The sequence below is a fragment of the Clarias gariepinus genome, chromosome 2, assembly GCF_024256425.1.
Source record: "Clarias gariepinus isolate MV-2021 ecotype Netherlands chromosome 2, CGAR_prim_01v2, whole genome shotgun sequence".
Lineage (NCBI taxonomy): Eukaryota > Metazoa > Chordata > Actinopteri > Siluriformes > Clariidae > Clarias > Clarias gariepinus.
In genome coordinates this window covers 47,557,435-47,575,013 of record NC_071101.1, presented here as the reverse complement: position 1 = coordinate 47,575,013, position 17,579 = coordinate 47,557,435, and the positions used below count along the sequence as shown (strand labels likewise).

Below are 17,579 nucleotides of genomic sequence, written 5' to 3'. Positions count from 1 at the left end.
GTTTGTATGTAATTACTTTTTTCTCCAATTTTTTTGTTTTGTTTCTTAGGTGTCAGCAACAGTGGCGGACGTGGAAAAGAATTTTACACTTCCAGACTCTCCGAGACTGATCGTCTTAGGTAATGTACAATGAACCGAAATCTGTAAATTATTAAATAAACTTGGTCTGTTGTATTTTCAGTTTGTATTTTCTATACCATGTTGTCTGTATTTATTCATTTAGGTGAAATTCTCACTGCAACTCAGTGGATGCTGAGTATTGAGGGCCAAGTGGTCGTGAATCCACACCCCAACTTTGTGGCAGGATTTGCTGCTTTGTTTGCATCATACTACATCTTCAATCTGGTGTATCAGCATGAGGCATCCTGCACACTTGAGTTTATTCAGAGGTAAAAAAAATTATTACTTAACTATGCATGTGCATATTTTTATTACTTAAATATACATTTTTGAAGTTTCATTCGCCCAAAAATGAAATTTCAGTCATTAATCGCTCTCCCTCATGTCATTCATAAGCCAAAGAGATCTTTGTTTATCTTTGGAACACAAATAAATATTTTTTAAAGAAGTCCAAGATGATTAAGTCCCAGAAAGGTAGGGAAGACATCAGTGGTTCAATCATAATGTCATGAAGCGATGAGAATACTTTTTGCATGAAAATAAAACAAAAACAACAACTTTATTCAACATTTCGGCATTGAGTATCCCTTTAAAGAATACTTTTGTGCACCAAAAACACACACCAAAGACTAAAAGAAATTGTTGAATAAAGAAATTTGTATTTATTTTACTGTGCACAAATGTATTTTCATCACTTCATAAAATTAAGGGTAAACCACTGGTTTTGCATGTTTAACGATTTAGACCTGCCAACCTGTACGCATTTTGCGTTGCGGCTATGCATTTTGACTTCAAAGTACGCAGGTACGATTTGTCACTCCAAACAATGCAAAAACCTGGTGACGCATTTGTGCTTTTTTTTATTTAATATTGACAATTGGTGTAAATATATAATAGTTGCTCTATATTGAGGGGGGGGGGGGAAACTGTCTCGGATTAATAAAAAATATCTTGACTTGTGTTCCAAAGATGAACAAAAGTCTTACAGGTTTTGAACGACATGAGGGTGAGTTATTAATGACAATGAAATTAGATTTTTTTGGTGAATTAAACCTTTGACACTACTTCAAGAAATAGGCCATCCAAAAATTCAAATTCTGTCATGTACTCATCTTTAAGGTATTCTTAACCTGTAAAAAAAAAAATAATAATAAATTAAACAAAATACTGTATTGCTCCATTTTTTTTCCTTATTAATTCTTATTAATTTTTTTTTAAACATTCTTATTATATTCTTTTATTATAGTAAAAGAAATACATTCATTCAGGTTTTTTAAAAATTGACATTTTTCTCTTTTGGTGAATTATTCCTTTGTAATGCATTACTATAGTTCAGCAAATGCTTTTGAACTACTGAACTAGTTTTATTAAATTCTGCACATTCTTATGTTTGTCTGACTGATGTTTGTGCAGATGTTTTGTTGGAATTAACCCACACACCGGCAACAAGACAGGCACATCAAAGGTTGGAGCAAAAAAAAGTGAGAAGGTCTCCGAGAAGAGGAACAACACAGTCAATCCTCATGTGTGTTCTCTTCTCAGAAGGCTAATGGACTTTGAGTGGTTAAGCATGTAAGTTTACGAATGTATCAAAACTACACCTACAGGAGAAGCCATTTATAAAATGACACTTTATTTCAGACTTGTTCTTTGGTCATGTGAAAAAAAAAAAAAAAAAAACTGGTCAACTTACAAAAAATGTTAAAGGATGTTAAATGTTTCAAAAATGTCTAAATGTTTGTTAGGATATTCTAGGTTTAATGAATCAGCACGCACAGTCGGTAGCATTTGTGACAGATTTAAACATTATAATAATACTGTTAATAGAAATACTGTATGACTTGAGTTTTAACTGAAGTCAGATCTGTTGTTTGAGCTTAAAGGGATTGCCATCATTTACTCACCTTCAGTTGTTCCAAAATTCTGCACTATAAAGAACATACTGTAGAATTTACAAAAATTTACTGGCAAAAAAGTTGGCTATGTTACTTGTCTGGTTATAAACTTCATTAAAATATAATCTTTTGTATTTAACACAAGAAAGAAAATCAGATTTGGAACAACTTAAGGGAGAGTAAATAATGTCTTTTTTTATTTTTAGGCAAACTTTTATTTAACTATTGTTTTATGCTTTAATATTGAGTTAATTGTAGTTGTTTTGTAACAGCTGATTTTTTAAAATAGTTTTTTTGTAGTTAAAAAAGTAAAATGACTGTATGTTACAGTGCTGAAGTGTTGTCAGGTGACAGCTTTAATAAACAGTTTTCATAAAACAGCTTTGAATTTGAGTGATTATTTTTCAAAATCTTTGTTGTAATGCATTTACATCAGTATAATCGTAAAGTACAGTTACAGGTTACAGCACAGTACAGTTCACAGTTAAAATTGTTATTTACAGGAATTTCATAGTAAAAATGTTACAACTACATCTTGGCTTTTGTTGAATTCACAGGACTTTATTGGCAATTTTGTTGCCAGGTACTGTAATTTAGCATAATTACAAAAAAACCCTGTAATGTCTTTTTACAAGTTTAATTTTATAATCCTATAAAAAAAATACAAAAAAATACTGTTTTCTGGAAACATTAATTTATTGTAAATTGCTAAACAGTATTGTACTGTAATCCATTTTACAGCAATTAACGGGTATTTTACAGGATTTTATTGGCAACTTTTTTGCCAGTAAATTATTGTAAATTCTACAGTATGTTTTTTACAGTGTACAGATGCTTGAATACAAACTTTATGAGCAAACCAACATCGAGCACTTGAGTTTGTTGAGTTCCACATGAAGGTTTTTTTTTTTTTTTTTTGCACTTGTTTGGAAAATGTTTGGATGTTTTGTTTTGGATGCAATTTATTTAGGCTTTGCAAAAGCTTAAAAAACATGTTTGTATTTGATAGCCAAAATAGGGGTACATTATGTTAATTTTATGTTAATATAGTAAATTAAGGTTCTCATTAACAGTGAGAATCTTTTTTTTTTATATTTCTGTGGGTGACATGTTTTTTTTTTCTTATGTAAAACATGTCCAGAATACTGTTGAAAGAAGAGTTTAGGATAACCAACTTTAATGTTATATATATATATTTTTTGTTAACCACATATTTCCTCCCTCTTTAAATGTGTCAAAGTTGACAGTAAAGTTGAAATAAAGTTGTATATTGTGTACAGTATGTCTTTTGTATTGTTGGACCATAATATTCTCAATTTTTGTGCTGCATCTCAAACAGTTCCAACTGTTATTAAAATGCTTGTGACAGTAATGTTGTGAATAAAGGCCCTTACAAATGTTAGTTAAGTTTACTAAAGTCATTTGTGTGGAACTTATTAATGACAAATGAAATTTAATTTAACCTAAAAATTTAATTTAGTGAAAGCACATTATGGCATGTTACCAAAGTCATATTAATGATGGAATATACTGTAGGCCTGTTTAAGAATTTGATTTTATTTGATATCAGAACTAAAATTAGCCTATTTTATAATGTGACTAAATTCATTACTGCATTAAAATTGGCAATCACTTTTAATATTGAACAGGTGGCAAACAATTTGGCAGCGATACAGCGTGTTGTTGTGCTAAACTGAAGACAGCGCCATCCGCAGAGCCAGGTGGTTCATGTAAATTTTTTCTTTAGGCAAAACTTCAGCCCTTTTCATAATTTGCCTGAGGTAGCTATTTTTTTGCCTTCCAAGGCAGTAGATTATGGAGCTTCTTGACCTGCACTTGCCAGGCCAATGCGTCGCATTTACGCTCTACATTCCAATGTCCAGCTGCTTTTTTTTTTTTTTGTTTAAAATATGTTTCATTGATCATTAGCCATCATCCATGACTAGACAGACTTTTCTTTTCACATGTTTTATTTTATGCTGAAATTTTATTTAGTTAAATAAGAAAATAAACTTGGGAATTTCAAACAGGGCATCCATTAATTTTTCTAAATGATTGTAATGTTTTATACCCCTATCTCACCTATGCGGTTTGACTCACGGTGAGATTTGTTGGGCACTGTGAGCTGCCGCGATTGCCCGCCGACATTTGGCGAAGTTCTGCAAGGTCATTCCATAAGTGCTCTATACAACCTCAACAACTGACATGCTTCACATTGTTTTTGAAGCTGGTGAAGAGTGTTGTCAGCTGTTTGTCAATCAACTACGATTGTACACCCAGTTCGTTTCACCGCCACTACAGGTTACATGAAAATATTAGAGACAGTTTGGTAATTTAATTTATGTCTATTATGGCATGCTATTGATATAACTTAATCTATGTCGAAATAAATGTTATTGGAAGAATTTTGTGCAATGTTTAATTTGCATAAAAAACTGCTGTCTTTCTTAATGTGGTCATGCACAATAAGTGATGGACGACTTGCAAAAAAAAATAATAATAATAAACGAGAACTGTTACATGCACAACCTCTGAAAGGTAAGCCTTTCTCTGAAAAACTTTTTATTTGGGGTAAAGTTGCTGATGTGCCTAACTTTTTTCAGCAGAGCATCTGTTTCACTGAAAAATCCTTAACTTTTCATGAATATGTACGTAAGATCTATTGACACCTTTCAGATGTCAACCCCCACCCCACAAGCCCCACACAAACACACCAAAAAACATAGACAGCAGACCAAACATCTTCAGCATGTCCCTTCCCCAAACAGAGCAGCAATGAGCATTTACTTACATCTGAACAGTGTTGTTTACATAAATCAATGATCATGATAAATTATTTGTTTAAACAATTTATTCATTTAAATTTATTCATACACATGTACCTGTTTTACATGGAAATTTACAGGCTTGTCACTAAAGGATTTACCCTGACAAAGAGCCGTATAAGAACAGTGTCAGCTGGCACACCTAAAATAGATGCAGGATTATTTTTATAGTCTAAATAAAAATGCTTTTCTAAACATGGGCTATTGTTGTTTACTTAGTATATTTCTTCTATATTTGGGCTCGGGATGTTGACCATCGTGATCCTCCTCTTTAATTTTAACTGTACGTATAAAGTTTTTCAGAACGCACCGGCAGAATTAGGCTAATGTGTTGGGGAAAAACAGCCAGAAGACTGAGACCATTTTAATAATTTATTGATAAATTAGCGATGCCTTTGGTTTCGGCTGTGATGAAGGTAATCATGTCATTTTATCATCTCCACAGCAGTGGCCGCGCCTGTAATTCACGTTTCATACGACTTTCATAATCTGAAATTTCTTTTCCATTAGTTTATATAAAAGCAGGCATTTCACTTTCTATAAGTATATATTTTTCATGTCTGTGAGGTGAGTATACACAGAATTTCGGGGTCCTTTTTCTGATGCGCTCAAATTCACTTTAACCAGAATAGGGCACCCTGTTTACTTTCATTATTTAACAAAATCTTAAGGTTTTGTCGTCATTGTGAGTGCATTTAAATAAAAGTAGAGTCTTATAAAGGCTATGTAGCTTATATAGTCTTATTGTAGAATTTTTGCACATTCTTGTATGGATATTGCAGTATAACTTGCTACAATCCGGACATTGAATGTTCCAGTTCCAATCTTTGTTTCAAAATTCTGAACTCCTCACCAAGATTACTAAGAAAAATTGGGGGTTAGTCAGAGGTTGGGTGTTATAGATCTCACACTGATGGAATTTACTACCATCAAAATGAGTTACTGTCTGCTGAAGAGTTAAGATTATTAGTGCAGCTATATATTGATGATTTGGGACTTGCCAGACGTCTAGGGACATCTCGCAAAATTCAAGGCAAGTCATTATTGTCACTTCAACCATATACAGTTCAGTACACAGGACCTCCAGGACCAGGTGCTACATGGGGTTAGGGTACAACAGAAATTAACAAGATTAATTAACTGAACTAACTATCTAACTAAGAAACTAATTAACTGGCTAGCCAAGACATGACAGGTTGACATGGCAACATAAATTAATAACATAAATTAACAAATAACTAACTAGCTAACTTAGAGACCTAATTAGCTGACAAAATAGATTAACATTGACATTTTAACTGAAGACAGAACTATCTATGTTTTTCATACAAATGAGACAACAAAAAGTGCACGTGCAAATGTGCAAACAAGAGTGACAAAGTGACAATGCAACAAAATGACATTTCAATACATTTCATGAGCTGTGTATTGGACCCTAGCTATTCTACACCTTAAATATCGATCTGCATTACATTTAATTCAGTTAGCTGTGCTTTGTAAAGTAACAGACATCAAGTGTAATTAAACAACAAAACAAATTAAACAAATATTAAAGTTTCATATAAAACAACTCAATTGGCTTTCCTTTTTTAAATTAGTTTAATGTCCAAATAAATGAGCAAAATAACTAGAAACAAAAACGTTGCAGGCCTGATTCGGTGCTCGGGGTCGGTGAGACCAAACACTCAACGGTCGTTTCAGTCCAAATAGCAACAAACCAAAAGTAACGGGACGGGACCTTGTTCCCTGTTAGAGATTATTCACCGAATCCTGCTTGTCCTGTGGTTTTTGTACACACGCCGAGTAGCAGCTGTTGATCACATCCACGAATATACCCTGTATCTCCAGATTATCAACACTCTACCGAAACACGTGTATCTGGGTTAAACTAACTCACTCAGTCTGTTCACGGTACTAAACTCCCCTCACTGTGTTAACGAGCCGGTATCCAGAAAATACCAAACTCAAGGAAACTCTATCCGAACTTCTCAGTCTCTCACAAAAGTCTGCATTTTATTAGATTATCTTGCCGACAGTCTAACACTTGCATGTAAACTCTTGTAGTCACAACATAAACGTGTTCAACTTGTAACTCCGTCATTAACACGCTTCTCCTCTCAGTTTCTTCTCTCTGTCTTTTTTCAGCTATTCTTCTGCTCCGAGCTTCAGGATTGAACAACAAATAAATAAATAATAAAATCCTGCTTAATATTATACAATTTCTAGAAAATGACTTCTCAAAATGTAACAACTCTATAAAAGAAACAAAGGTACAAATATACACCTTGTAGATTTTTAAACATGTAACAGTTGAATGAACTTGGCATTTTTAAAAGTACAATAGACAATAACAGTTTTTTTTTACCACGTACTTGTAAATCACTATGTAACAATGTAAATCACTTATTTATTAATAACAACTTATTAATGTTTTACATATTTATACAGATCCAAATATTTATACCTGGGCTACAAATAGACATTTCATGCACTTTAGTACCATGTATATCTGTTTAGAATAAACATTTCAGAATTATTTTGAAGCTGTGAATTGATGAGTTAATATCTGTAATGTTGTCTCCACTTCACACAGCACATCAATAAGCACAATGTCTTGTGGAATGATGGTACAGTACGTGTTGTTGAAGCTGACCATGTAAGGAAAGTGAAACTTAGTGCACGACCAGCCTCTGTCAGTGCACTGATTAAAATTCTAACAGACCAACTTCAGCTGGACCTTGAGTTTAGTTTACAATATGAAGACCCTGATTTTGGTAATCAGTTTAACTTCCTTGATTGACATTTCTGAGTTGCCTCTTAAGGCAGTTGTTCACATCGTGCTTGTGGAATCAGATAGCCATGATCCCCCGTGACTCCGTTCCACTGCTTCCGTTTTTCCCGCCTCATTCACCGGCTCGAGCTCACCTGTTCCTCATCTCATTCATCACTCCGCTCCATCCCAAACTACCGCTCCTCTCCACATTATTGTGGGTCTCGTGCCCAATTTTACAGCCTCCTTTTCCGCCTTGATTTATTAAGTCTCGGTCACGTTTCGGATTATTACTTTCTCGGATTTCTGGATATCGACCCTCGCTCTCGTTTCACGACCACGATTCAGGGTCACGGACTTTATTTGATCCGCGCGCGCACACCACCACGATTATCCCCCGCGGACCAGATTTGCGTGCAGCGCGCGCCGGCTCTTTCACTTCCGCATTCCCTCCTCAAGTCTCGCGCCTCCGCATCTCCACACGGCACGCGCTTTCATTTACAGAACTTCATCCGCTGAGCTCCTCGAGCGCTGATGGAGGGCTGTGATTGGTTGAATGGTGAGGTCGCATCTGATTGGTTAAAGAGCACGAGCGACGTATTTTTGTGACTTTGGCACGTTGGAGACAACAACACACACACACACACACACAAGTCCGGGGACATTCACACACGTAAGTGGATTTTCACATGTACAGTCCATGATACACTCGTACATTTTACACAGTTGTACATCTGTGAATTGTGTTTTGTATTTGTGTAATGTATATTATGAATATATGCACATTGTGTATGTGAGTCACGTTTTTTGTGAATATAATATAATATATATATATATATATATATATATATATAATTTTTTTTTTTTACGCATGTGAATTGGGATACGCATGTGTGCATCTTTTGTGTGAATTCTTTACGAGACTGATTTGCTTCCATACATTTGTGGTGTGTGTGTGTGTGTGTGTGTGTGTGTGTGTGTGTGTTATGCGTATGTGAGACGTGACTTGTTAGTGTGTGTTTGTGTGTGTGTCTGCATGCGTGCATATTTGTGATGTGTATGTGTGTGATATGAGTGTGAGAGTGTTAACATTTGTAGTGTGTGTAACATTTTAGTGTGTGTGTGTGTGTCCATGTCTGTGTGTCTGTGTGAGTGTTAACATTTGTAATGTGTGTGCATGCGTGTGTCTGTGTGTGTGTGTGTGTGAGAGATGTGTGTTAACATTTGGGATGTGTGTATAATAGGCCGCAGATGCTGGAAAATAGGCCTCACATTATGATGTCACTGAACGTGATGTCACTGAACATGATGTCACTGAACGTGATGTCACTGAACGTGATGTCACTGAACGTGTCACAATATAAGGCCACACAGAAAGTTATTAATGAGTTTTTCGGCGTAAGTTTAAGGCATCGTCACGGCTGACCCGTTTGAGATATCAAAAATCCTGCTAGAATTTTTCATCCTCAATGTCTTTAGATCACAGCGCTGCCAGTTTCTCTGAACAAACTGTGAATCTGTGAAGAAAACAACATTTAGAAGACAAAAGATGGTCACGGGTGTGAATTCTGCTTGTATTGGGAAAGTGATGGTTTATTACTAAACAAATCTGGAAAATTGTAACAGTTTAATCGAGAATGCCACATACTCTTACTCTTTTCTTCCGTGTGAGTTTTTGTGTCTTTGAGAGAGAGAGAGAGAGAAAGAATGAACTTTACTCTGGATGAACTTACGGTTGCTGTATTTATACGTAGTGTAACAGAGTGAGTGGGTGGAGCTTTAAATGAGGACGGTGAAGCTAAGCTCCATGTACCGTGACTGTAAGTGTAAGTATGTGCTGTAATGTGTATTAAAGTTAATGTTATTAAATTCAATGTGAAGATTGTTAAATCATCATTAGAATAACTCTATTTAGACAGAATATGGAGCTCAAAGTGCTTCACTAAAGTTAAACAGTGACAGACAATAAATATAATTATAATACCAGTACAGTTATTAATTACTATTTACATTCTTAACTGAATGAATAATATTGTAGCTGCTTTTACTAATGTTAATATTATGTGAATGTAAAATAAGAGTTTTAAAATTTTATAAAAACCATTACTTATATGGGATTTTTTGTTTAATTATGAAATATATTTGACCAAAGCATGTTGTGTACTATACAGTATTTTATGAGTTTCACTACACACACCATGGAAGCATCCACACTGAGTGAGGAAAAATAATAAAATGTATGAGTAAAACTCAGACTCTCTCTCTCTCTCTCTCTCTCTCTGTGACTTCAGGAAAATGGCTGAGGCCAGTATTTCAGTAGATCAGTTTTCAGTGGATCAGTTCATCTGTCCAGTGTGTCTGGATCTCCTGAAGGATCCGGTGACTCTCCCCTGTGGTCACAGTTTCTGTAAGGTGTGTATTAATGGTCACTGGGATCAGGAGGATCAGAAGGGCGTCTACAGCTGTCCTCAGTGCAGAGACACTTTCACTCCAAGGCCTGTTCTACGCAGAAACAACATGCTGGCTGAAGTGTTGGAGAAACTGAAGAAGAAGACTGAAGTCCAAGCTGCTTCTCCTGCTCACTGTTACACTGGACCTGGAGATGTGGAGTGTGATTTCTGCACCGAGAGAAAACACAAAGCCGTCAAGTCCTGTCTGATGTGTCGGGCTTCATTTTGTGAAACTCATTTGAAATCTCACCTGGAAGTTTCTGGTTTAAAAAAACACACAGTAATTGAAGCTTCAGCAAAACTCCAGGAGAAAATCTGCTCTGAACATAACAAGCTGATTGAGATCTACTGCCGTACTGATCAAACCTGCATCTGTTATTTGTGTACGATGGATAATCACAAAGGACACGACACCGTCACAGCCACAGCAGAAAGAGCTGAGAAACAGGTGAGAATGAGAAAGATTTCCAGGATGAGGTTCTTAATTATAGTTTCTATCTATTAAAATAAATGTGATTTAATTCAGTAATTCAGTTTTAAAAGTGAAACTCATATTATATACATTGATTAAACACAGACTGATATATTTCAAGTTTTTGTTCCTTTTCATTTTGATAATTATGGCTTACAGCTGATGAAAACCCAAAATTCTGTACCTTAGTAAATTAGAATATCACTTCAGATGTATTTAAAAAAAGAAAAGATTTTGAACACAGAAATGTTGGAGTACTGAAAAGTATGAACATGTACAGTACTTAGTACTTGGTCAGGGCTCCCTTTGCATGAATTCCTGCAGCAATGTGGTGTGGCATGAAGGTGATCAGTCTGTGGCACTGCTGAGGTGTTACTGTAACTGTATGGAAGCCCAGGTTGCTTTGAAAGCGGTGTTGGGTATCTGGTGTCTCACATTTTCTTTTTTACAGTATTCCATAGATTCTCTATGGGGTTTAGGTTGGGTAAGTTTGTGGCCCAATCAAACACAGGTATACCAACTGGGCATCTGATATGGATTTTACATTTTCTTATCTTTTCATTTTTTAAACTGGCTCATCTCAGGACAAACCATTTCATCATAGGAGTGTGTAGACTGGTTTTATATTATTTTTACTAATTTTACACAAACTATAAGAATCCACCATGTCTGTGATGTTCTATAGTGTATGTAGACAGTATTATGAATGAACTGTGGTTTACTCAGTGACTGAGTGATCCTGCACTTCCCTGTACTCAGACTTCCAGTGGTGAGACCTGAGGTAGTGTCCACTGAGAGAGAGAGAGAATAAACATAAACATAAACAAAGCAGATATAATGTGCTCCAGTCCACTCTTGTCATCATGCTGGATAAGGGTTTGTGTCTCTTAGATCCAGTGAATGGAAACTGTAACACTAAAACTAAAACGCGCGCGCGCGCGCACACACACACACACACGCAAAACTTTCATGGCTATGAGAAATATGAAAGTTTGTATGTAATGAATTATCTTACTATGTAAGTACTTATTAAAAAGCTGAATGTAACTGTTCTGTCCTCAGAGTGATTTAAAGGAGGAGCAGATGAAATCCCAGCAGAGAATCCAGGAGAAGCAGAAGATGGTGCAGGAGCTGAAACAGGCTGTGAACACTATAAAGGTGAGCAGTGAGCAGAGACAGAGCTGCTCCTAGAAACACACACAACATGGACAACATGGAGTAATTTAGAGTCACAGTAAGAGAGGGAATGATAGATGAGCTTTAAATCCTGTGTGTGTGTGTGTGTGTGTGTGTGTGTGTGTGTGTGTGTGTGTGTGCGTCCTAACAGCTGAGTGCACAGACAGCAGTGGAGGACAGTGAGAGGATCTTTACTGAGCTGATCAGCTCCATGGAGAAAAAGCGCTCGGAGGTGACGGAGCTGATCAGAGCTCAGGAGAAGACTGAACTGAGTCGAGCTGAACGACTCCTGGAGCAACTGGAGCAGGAGATTGCTGATCTTCAGAGGAGACTCACTGAGCTGGAGCAGCGTTCACACACACACGATCACATCCAGTTCCTCCAGGTAACACTCACTGTCTGATCTACACACACAGCTGTTCCTCACACACTCTCTAAAACACCTCCTGTTAATGGAACAGTGAATGTCCTCTGATGTCACAAGTGTGTTTTACATTTAATCTGCTTTCTGTAGGCTTTAGCTTCTGGATGTCAGTCTCCACTATTGGACAGACCAGACTTTCAGACATCCAGTATCATCTTTTATCAACATCCCTCATTTGATGGAGTGAGGAATTCTCTCTCAGGTCTGAAGAAGAGACTCGAGGAATTCTGTGAGGAGGAATTCAACAAAATCCCTCCACATGGTAAGAGGAGCTGTTCCTGCTGGAGAAACACAATGATGGACGTCTTTACTCGCTCTGTGAAGTCTTATTTCTTAGCAATGATCCTGCTGACCTTCCTGCAGACAGTTTGAACTAAAATACTGATGAATAAACTGACTGTATCACTTTAAACTGTTTCCATCTTTTACAACCTGATGATGCTTTTTGTCTTCATTTCCATTTTTCTCTCCACAGCTGCAGCAGTTCAGATCTTTTCACCACCAGAACCACAGAGAGAAGAGTTTCTGAAATGTACACACACACACACACACACACACACACAGGTTTATTAGGTCTATAGAGTACAATTTTCTTTAAAAGCAGCTTAGAAAATATTAAATACAGACAAGTGATTTGCAGGAATGTTGTGTGATTTAAAATGTAAATTAAAGTTTATTTGTGTGTGTGTGTGTGTGTGTGTGTGTGTGTGTGTGTGTGTGTGTGTGTGTGTGTGTGTGTGTGAGAGAGAGAGAGAGAGAAAGACAGTGAGAAAGAGTAACAGTATAAATAAAAATAAATAAAATATATAATGAATAATAACAATAATAATAATAATAATAATAATAAAGTACTATATCTTCCATTAACAGAATAGAAAACACTAAATACTCAATATTTTTATTTCTTTAGATTAAAATCTGAATAAACATTGAGACATTTCCCCCTCAGATATCAGCGCACACAGACAGCTGTCTCACTCTTCACATGAATATACAGTATTCTGTGAATTAAACCCAACATGTTCACATTGTTCAGTTTGTTTTTCTCTTTTATTTTAGATTTCTGTTATCTGACTCTGGATCCCAACACGACACATCGTAACCTCATTCTGTCTGAGAAGAACAGAGCGGTGAGATACAGTGAGAGAGAGCAGCAGTACTCTGATCATCCAGAGAGATTTAATTACTACAGGCAGGTGTTGTGTAAGGAGAGTGTGTGTGGACGCTGTTACTGGGAGGTGGAGTGGAGCGGTGTTGGTGTGTCCATATCAGTCTCATATAAAGACATCAGCAGGAAAGGACGGGGTGATGAGTCTATGTTCGGGTGCAACGATCGGTCCTGGAGTCTGCGGTGTTTATCTTCTTCTTCTCTCTATTTCTATCACAACAACATTAAGACTGATCTCAGAGCTCCATCATCCTCCAGAATAGGAGTGTATGTGGATCACAGTGCAGGAACTCTGTCCTTCTACAGCGTCTCTGACACGATGAAGCTCCTCCACAGAGTCCACACCACATTCACTCAGCCTCTGTACGCTGGGTTTAGGGTCTTCTGGTCTGGCTCTACTATGAGATTGTGTGATCCAGAATAAAGTGTGTAGTGTTTTGTGTAAAATTCCTGCACATTGTCACATTGTTGCTCAGTCATCTGTCTCACTAACACACAATCCAGCTGCACAAACAGCTCAGTAATTTAACACAGTGACAATTAAAGAGTAAATATTAACACTGAATATAGTTTAATAAAAATAAACAGATGTATTATTAAATGTATTAAATGTATTATTATAAAGTTGTATCTGTGTGAAGAGCCGTGGTGAGATTCGGCACATCGGACGTCACTTTAGAATAACTTTATATTTACATTATTGAAAGTAGATGTTTAGAACTGACCACACACACACACACACACACACACACACACACACACACACACACACAGCTAAAAAATATTATGGCAAAGACTTTTTTTTTGTAAATCTGTTAAAAAATCTGTAAAAAAAATATACAGTGGTGTGAAAAACTATTTGCCCCCTTCCTGACTTCTTATTCTTTTGCATGTTTGTCACACTTAAATGTTTCTTCTCATCAAAAACCGTTAACTATTAGTCAAAGATAACATAATTGAACACAAAATGCAGTTTTTAAATGAAGGTTTACGTTATTAAGGGAGAAAAACAAAAACAAATCTACATGGCCCTGTGTGAAAAAGTGATTGCCCCCCTCGTTAAAAAATAACTTAACTGTGGTTTATCACACCTGAGTTCAATTTCTGTAGTCACCCCCAGGCCTGATTACTGCCACACCTGTTTCAATCAAGAAATCACTTAAATAGGAGCTACCTGACACAGAGAAGTAGACCAAAAGCACCTCAAAAGCTAGACATCATGCCAAGATCCAAAGAAATTCAGAAAAAAAATGAGAACAAAAGTAATTGAGATCTATCAGTCTGGTAAAGGTTATAAAGCCATTTCTAAAGCTTTGGGACTCCAGCGAACCACAGTGAGAGCCATTATCCACAAATGGCAAAAACATGGAACAGTGGTAAACCTTCCCAGGAGTGGCCGGCCGACCAAAATTACCCCAAGAGCGCAGAGACAACTCATCCGAGAGGCCACAAAAGACCCCAGGACAACATCTAAAGAACTGCAGGCCTCACTTGCCTCAATTAAGGTCAGTGTTCACGACTCCACCATAAGAAAGAGACTGGGCAAAAACGGCCTGCATGGCAGATTTCCAAGGCGTAAACCACTTTTAAGCAAAAAGAACATTAAGGCTCGACTCAATTATGCTTAAAAACATCTCAATGATTGCCAAGACTTTTGGGAAAATACCTTGTGGACCGACGAGACAAAAGTTGAACTTCTTGGAAGGTGCGTGTCCCGTTACATCTGGTGTAAAAGTAACACAGCATTTCAGAAAAAGAACATCATACCAACAGTAAAATATGCTGGTGGTAGTGTGATGGTCTGGGGTTGTTTTGCTGCTTCAGGACCTGGAAGGCTTGCTGTGATAGATGGAACCATGAATTCTACTGTCTACCAAAAAATCCTGAAGGAGAATGTCCGGCCATCTGTTCGTCAACTCAAGCTGAAGCGATCTTGGGTGCTGCAGCAGGACAATGACCCAAAACACACCAGCAAATCCACCTCTGAATGGCTGAAGAAAAACAAAATGAAGACTTTGGAGTGGCCTAGTCAAAGTCCTGACCTGAATCCTATTGAGATGTTGTGGCATGACCTTAAAAAGGCGGTTCATGCTAGAAAACCCTCAAATAAAGCTGAATTACAACAATTCTGCAAAGATGAGTGGGCCAAAATTCCTCCAGAGCGCTGTAAAAAACTCGTTGCAAGTTATCGCAAACGCTTGATTGCAAGTATTGCTGCTAAGGGTGGCCCAACCAGTTATTAGGTTCAGGGGCAATTACTTTTTCACACAGGGCCATGTAGGTTTAGCTTTTTTTTCTCCCTAAATAATAAAAACCATCATTTAAAAACTGCATTTTGTTTTTACTTGTGTTATCTTTGACTAGTTAAATGTGTTTGATGGTCAGAAACATTTTGTGTGACGAACATGCAAAAGAATAAGAAATCAGGAAGGGGGCAAATAGTTTTTCACACCACTGAATATATCAGAAGTAAACTTTTGTAATGCAGTGAAAAAAAAAATATCTTCATACTGTATGTATGTAACATCTGTGTAACATTCCCGGTTAAACATAAGGACTTTACTCTCTAACTGACGTTTTTTTAAAAAACCCTTTTTTAAACTGATGTTTAAAAAAGGGTTTTTATATCCAAAACACTGTAAGACTGAATAAAAACAAAACAAAACAAACAAGACATTTGTGTGTTAATGGTATGAATCATAACCAATGTTAATAATAAACATAAACAACTAGTCATAAACATAAACTAAAAATGTTTCCCAATGTGTCCCTGAATGAAGGGAGGCTCAAAATCTAAAGTACCAGTCAGTATCTGGTGGCCACCAGCTGCTTGAAGTACTGCAGTGCATCTCCTCCTCATGGACTGCCTATTGCGGACAGTCTGAGCACTGATGGAGGGATTGTGTGTTCCTGGTGTGACTCGGGCAGTTGTTGTGGCCATCCTGTACCTGTCACGCAGGTGTGATATTCGGATGTACCGAGCAGGTGTTGTTACACGTGGTCTTCCAGCCGTCCGAGAATGATCAGCCGTCCTTCCTGTCTCCCTGTAGCGCCGTCTTAGGCGTCTCACAGTGCGGACATGGTGATTTATCCCCCTAGCCACATCAGCAATCCTCATGCCTCCCTGCAGCATGCCTAATGCACGTTCACGCAGATGAGCAGGGACCCTGGGCGTCTTTCTTTGGGTGTTTTTCACAGTCGGTAGACAAGTCTCTTTAGTGTCCTGCGTTTTTAGAACTGTGACCTTAAATGCCTACTTTCTGTAAGCTGTTAAGGTCTTAACGACCATTCCACAGGTGCATGTTAATTAACTGATTATGGTTAATTGAACATGCATGGAAAACATTGTTTAAAACCTTTACAATGAAGATCTGTAAAGTTATTTGGATTTTTATAACATTATTGTTGAAATACACAGTCCCAAAAAAGGGACGTTTCTTTTTTTTGCTAAGTATATAAAACTTTAAGGGGTTGAATAGAGAACCTACTGTTTTACTTATGTAGCTAAAACACTAAATTAAACCAGGTAACATGATGATCGAAGTTTTAATATTTATATTTAACTGTAGACGAGGTTGCGCTTTCAGAGAACTGAACTGTAGAACTGAACAGAGAACTGTAGATGGAAGGGTTTTCAAGTCACATGGACGTAGGTCTCCAAATAAGCAGCAGGTAAAAATAGACCTTTTTTTTTTTTCATGTGACCGATTTCGTGAAATCGCGTAAAACCAAATAAAACTATGGCAAAAATATATAAGCAGTGAAAAATCCAGTAGTATCCTGTAGGTGATCCCTGTCCTGATAACAGGCAGTAACCCTCTGGAACTGTTTAGTTCTGTTAGTATTGTTTTTAAGTGTGAATGTTTATGGGGATTTAATCTGTCTCTGCTGCCACATCTATTCACCGTAGTGATAAGTGATTAATGTCCGATCAGATCTTTGATGGGGGAACGTTATGCTGATTAAATGACTAAAGAAATTTATCGATTTGTTATGCCAATTTTTGACTATCAGCGAAAAAAAAACATCAGTGAAAACATCAAAAATATAACAAAAACAAACCCAAGCAGAAGGTGAATTTTAAGCTTTACTTTGCAGCAAAATATTATCTACCAGTGTATTAAATGGAAATAGATAAATACACTGTAATGTAAAATACTGTACATAGCCCGCACTTGTATTCCGTACCTAAAACGACCGGTATAGATAAATTACAAATGTTACCGTGTCTTTAAGGATTTTTAAGGATGTCATGAAAAATATTGCAAAAAGTTGTTTT

The 17,579-nt window shown here is 36.8% G+C and overlaps 1 protein-coding gene across 1 annotated transcript; it reads left to right on the top strand.

The window, feature by feature from the left end:
• Positions 1–9,872: 9,872 nt before the first annotated feature.
• Positions 9,873–13,953, top strand: LOC128541772 (E3 ubiquitin/ISG15 ligase TRIM25-like). Its single transcript, XM_053512347.1, has 6 exons — positions 9,873–10,508; positions 11,595–11,690; positions 11,860–12,093; positions 12,223–12,394; positions 12,608–12,664; positions 13,192–13,953. Exons 1-6 carry the CDS (start codon positions 9,906–9,908, stop codon positions 13,722–13,724), a joined length of 1,695 nt encoding a protein of 564 aa, XP_053368322.1. The 5' UTR covers positions 9,873–9,905; the 3' UTR covers positions 13,725–13,953.
• The last annotated feature ends 3,626 nt before the right edge of the window (positions 13,954–17,579 follow it).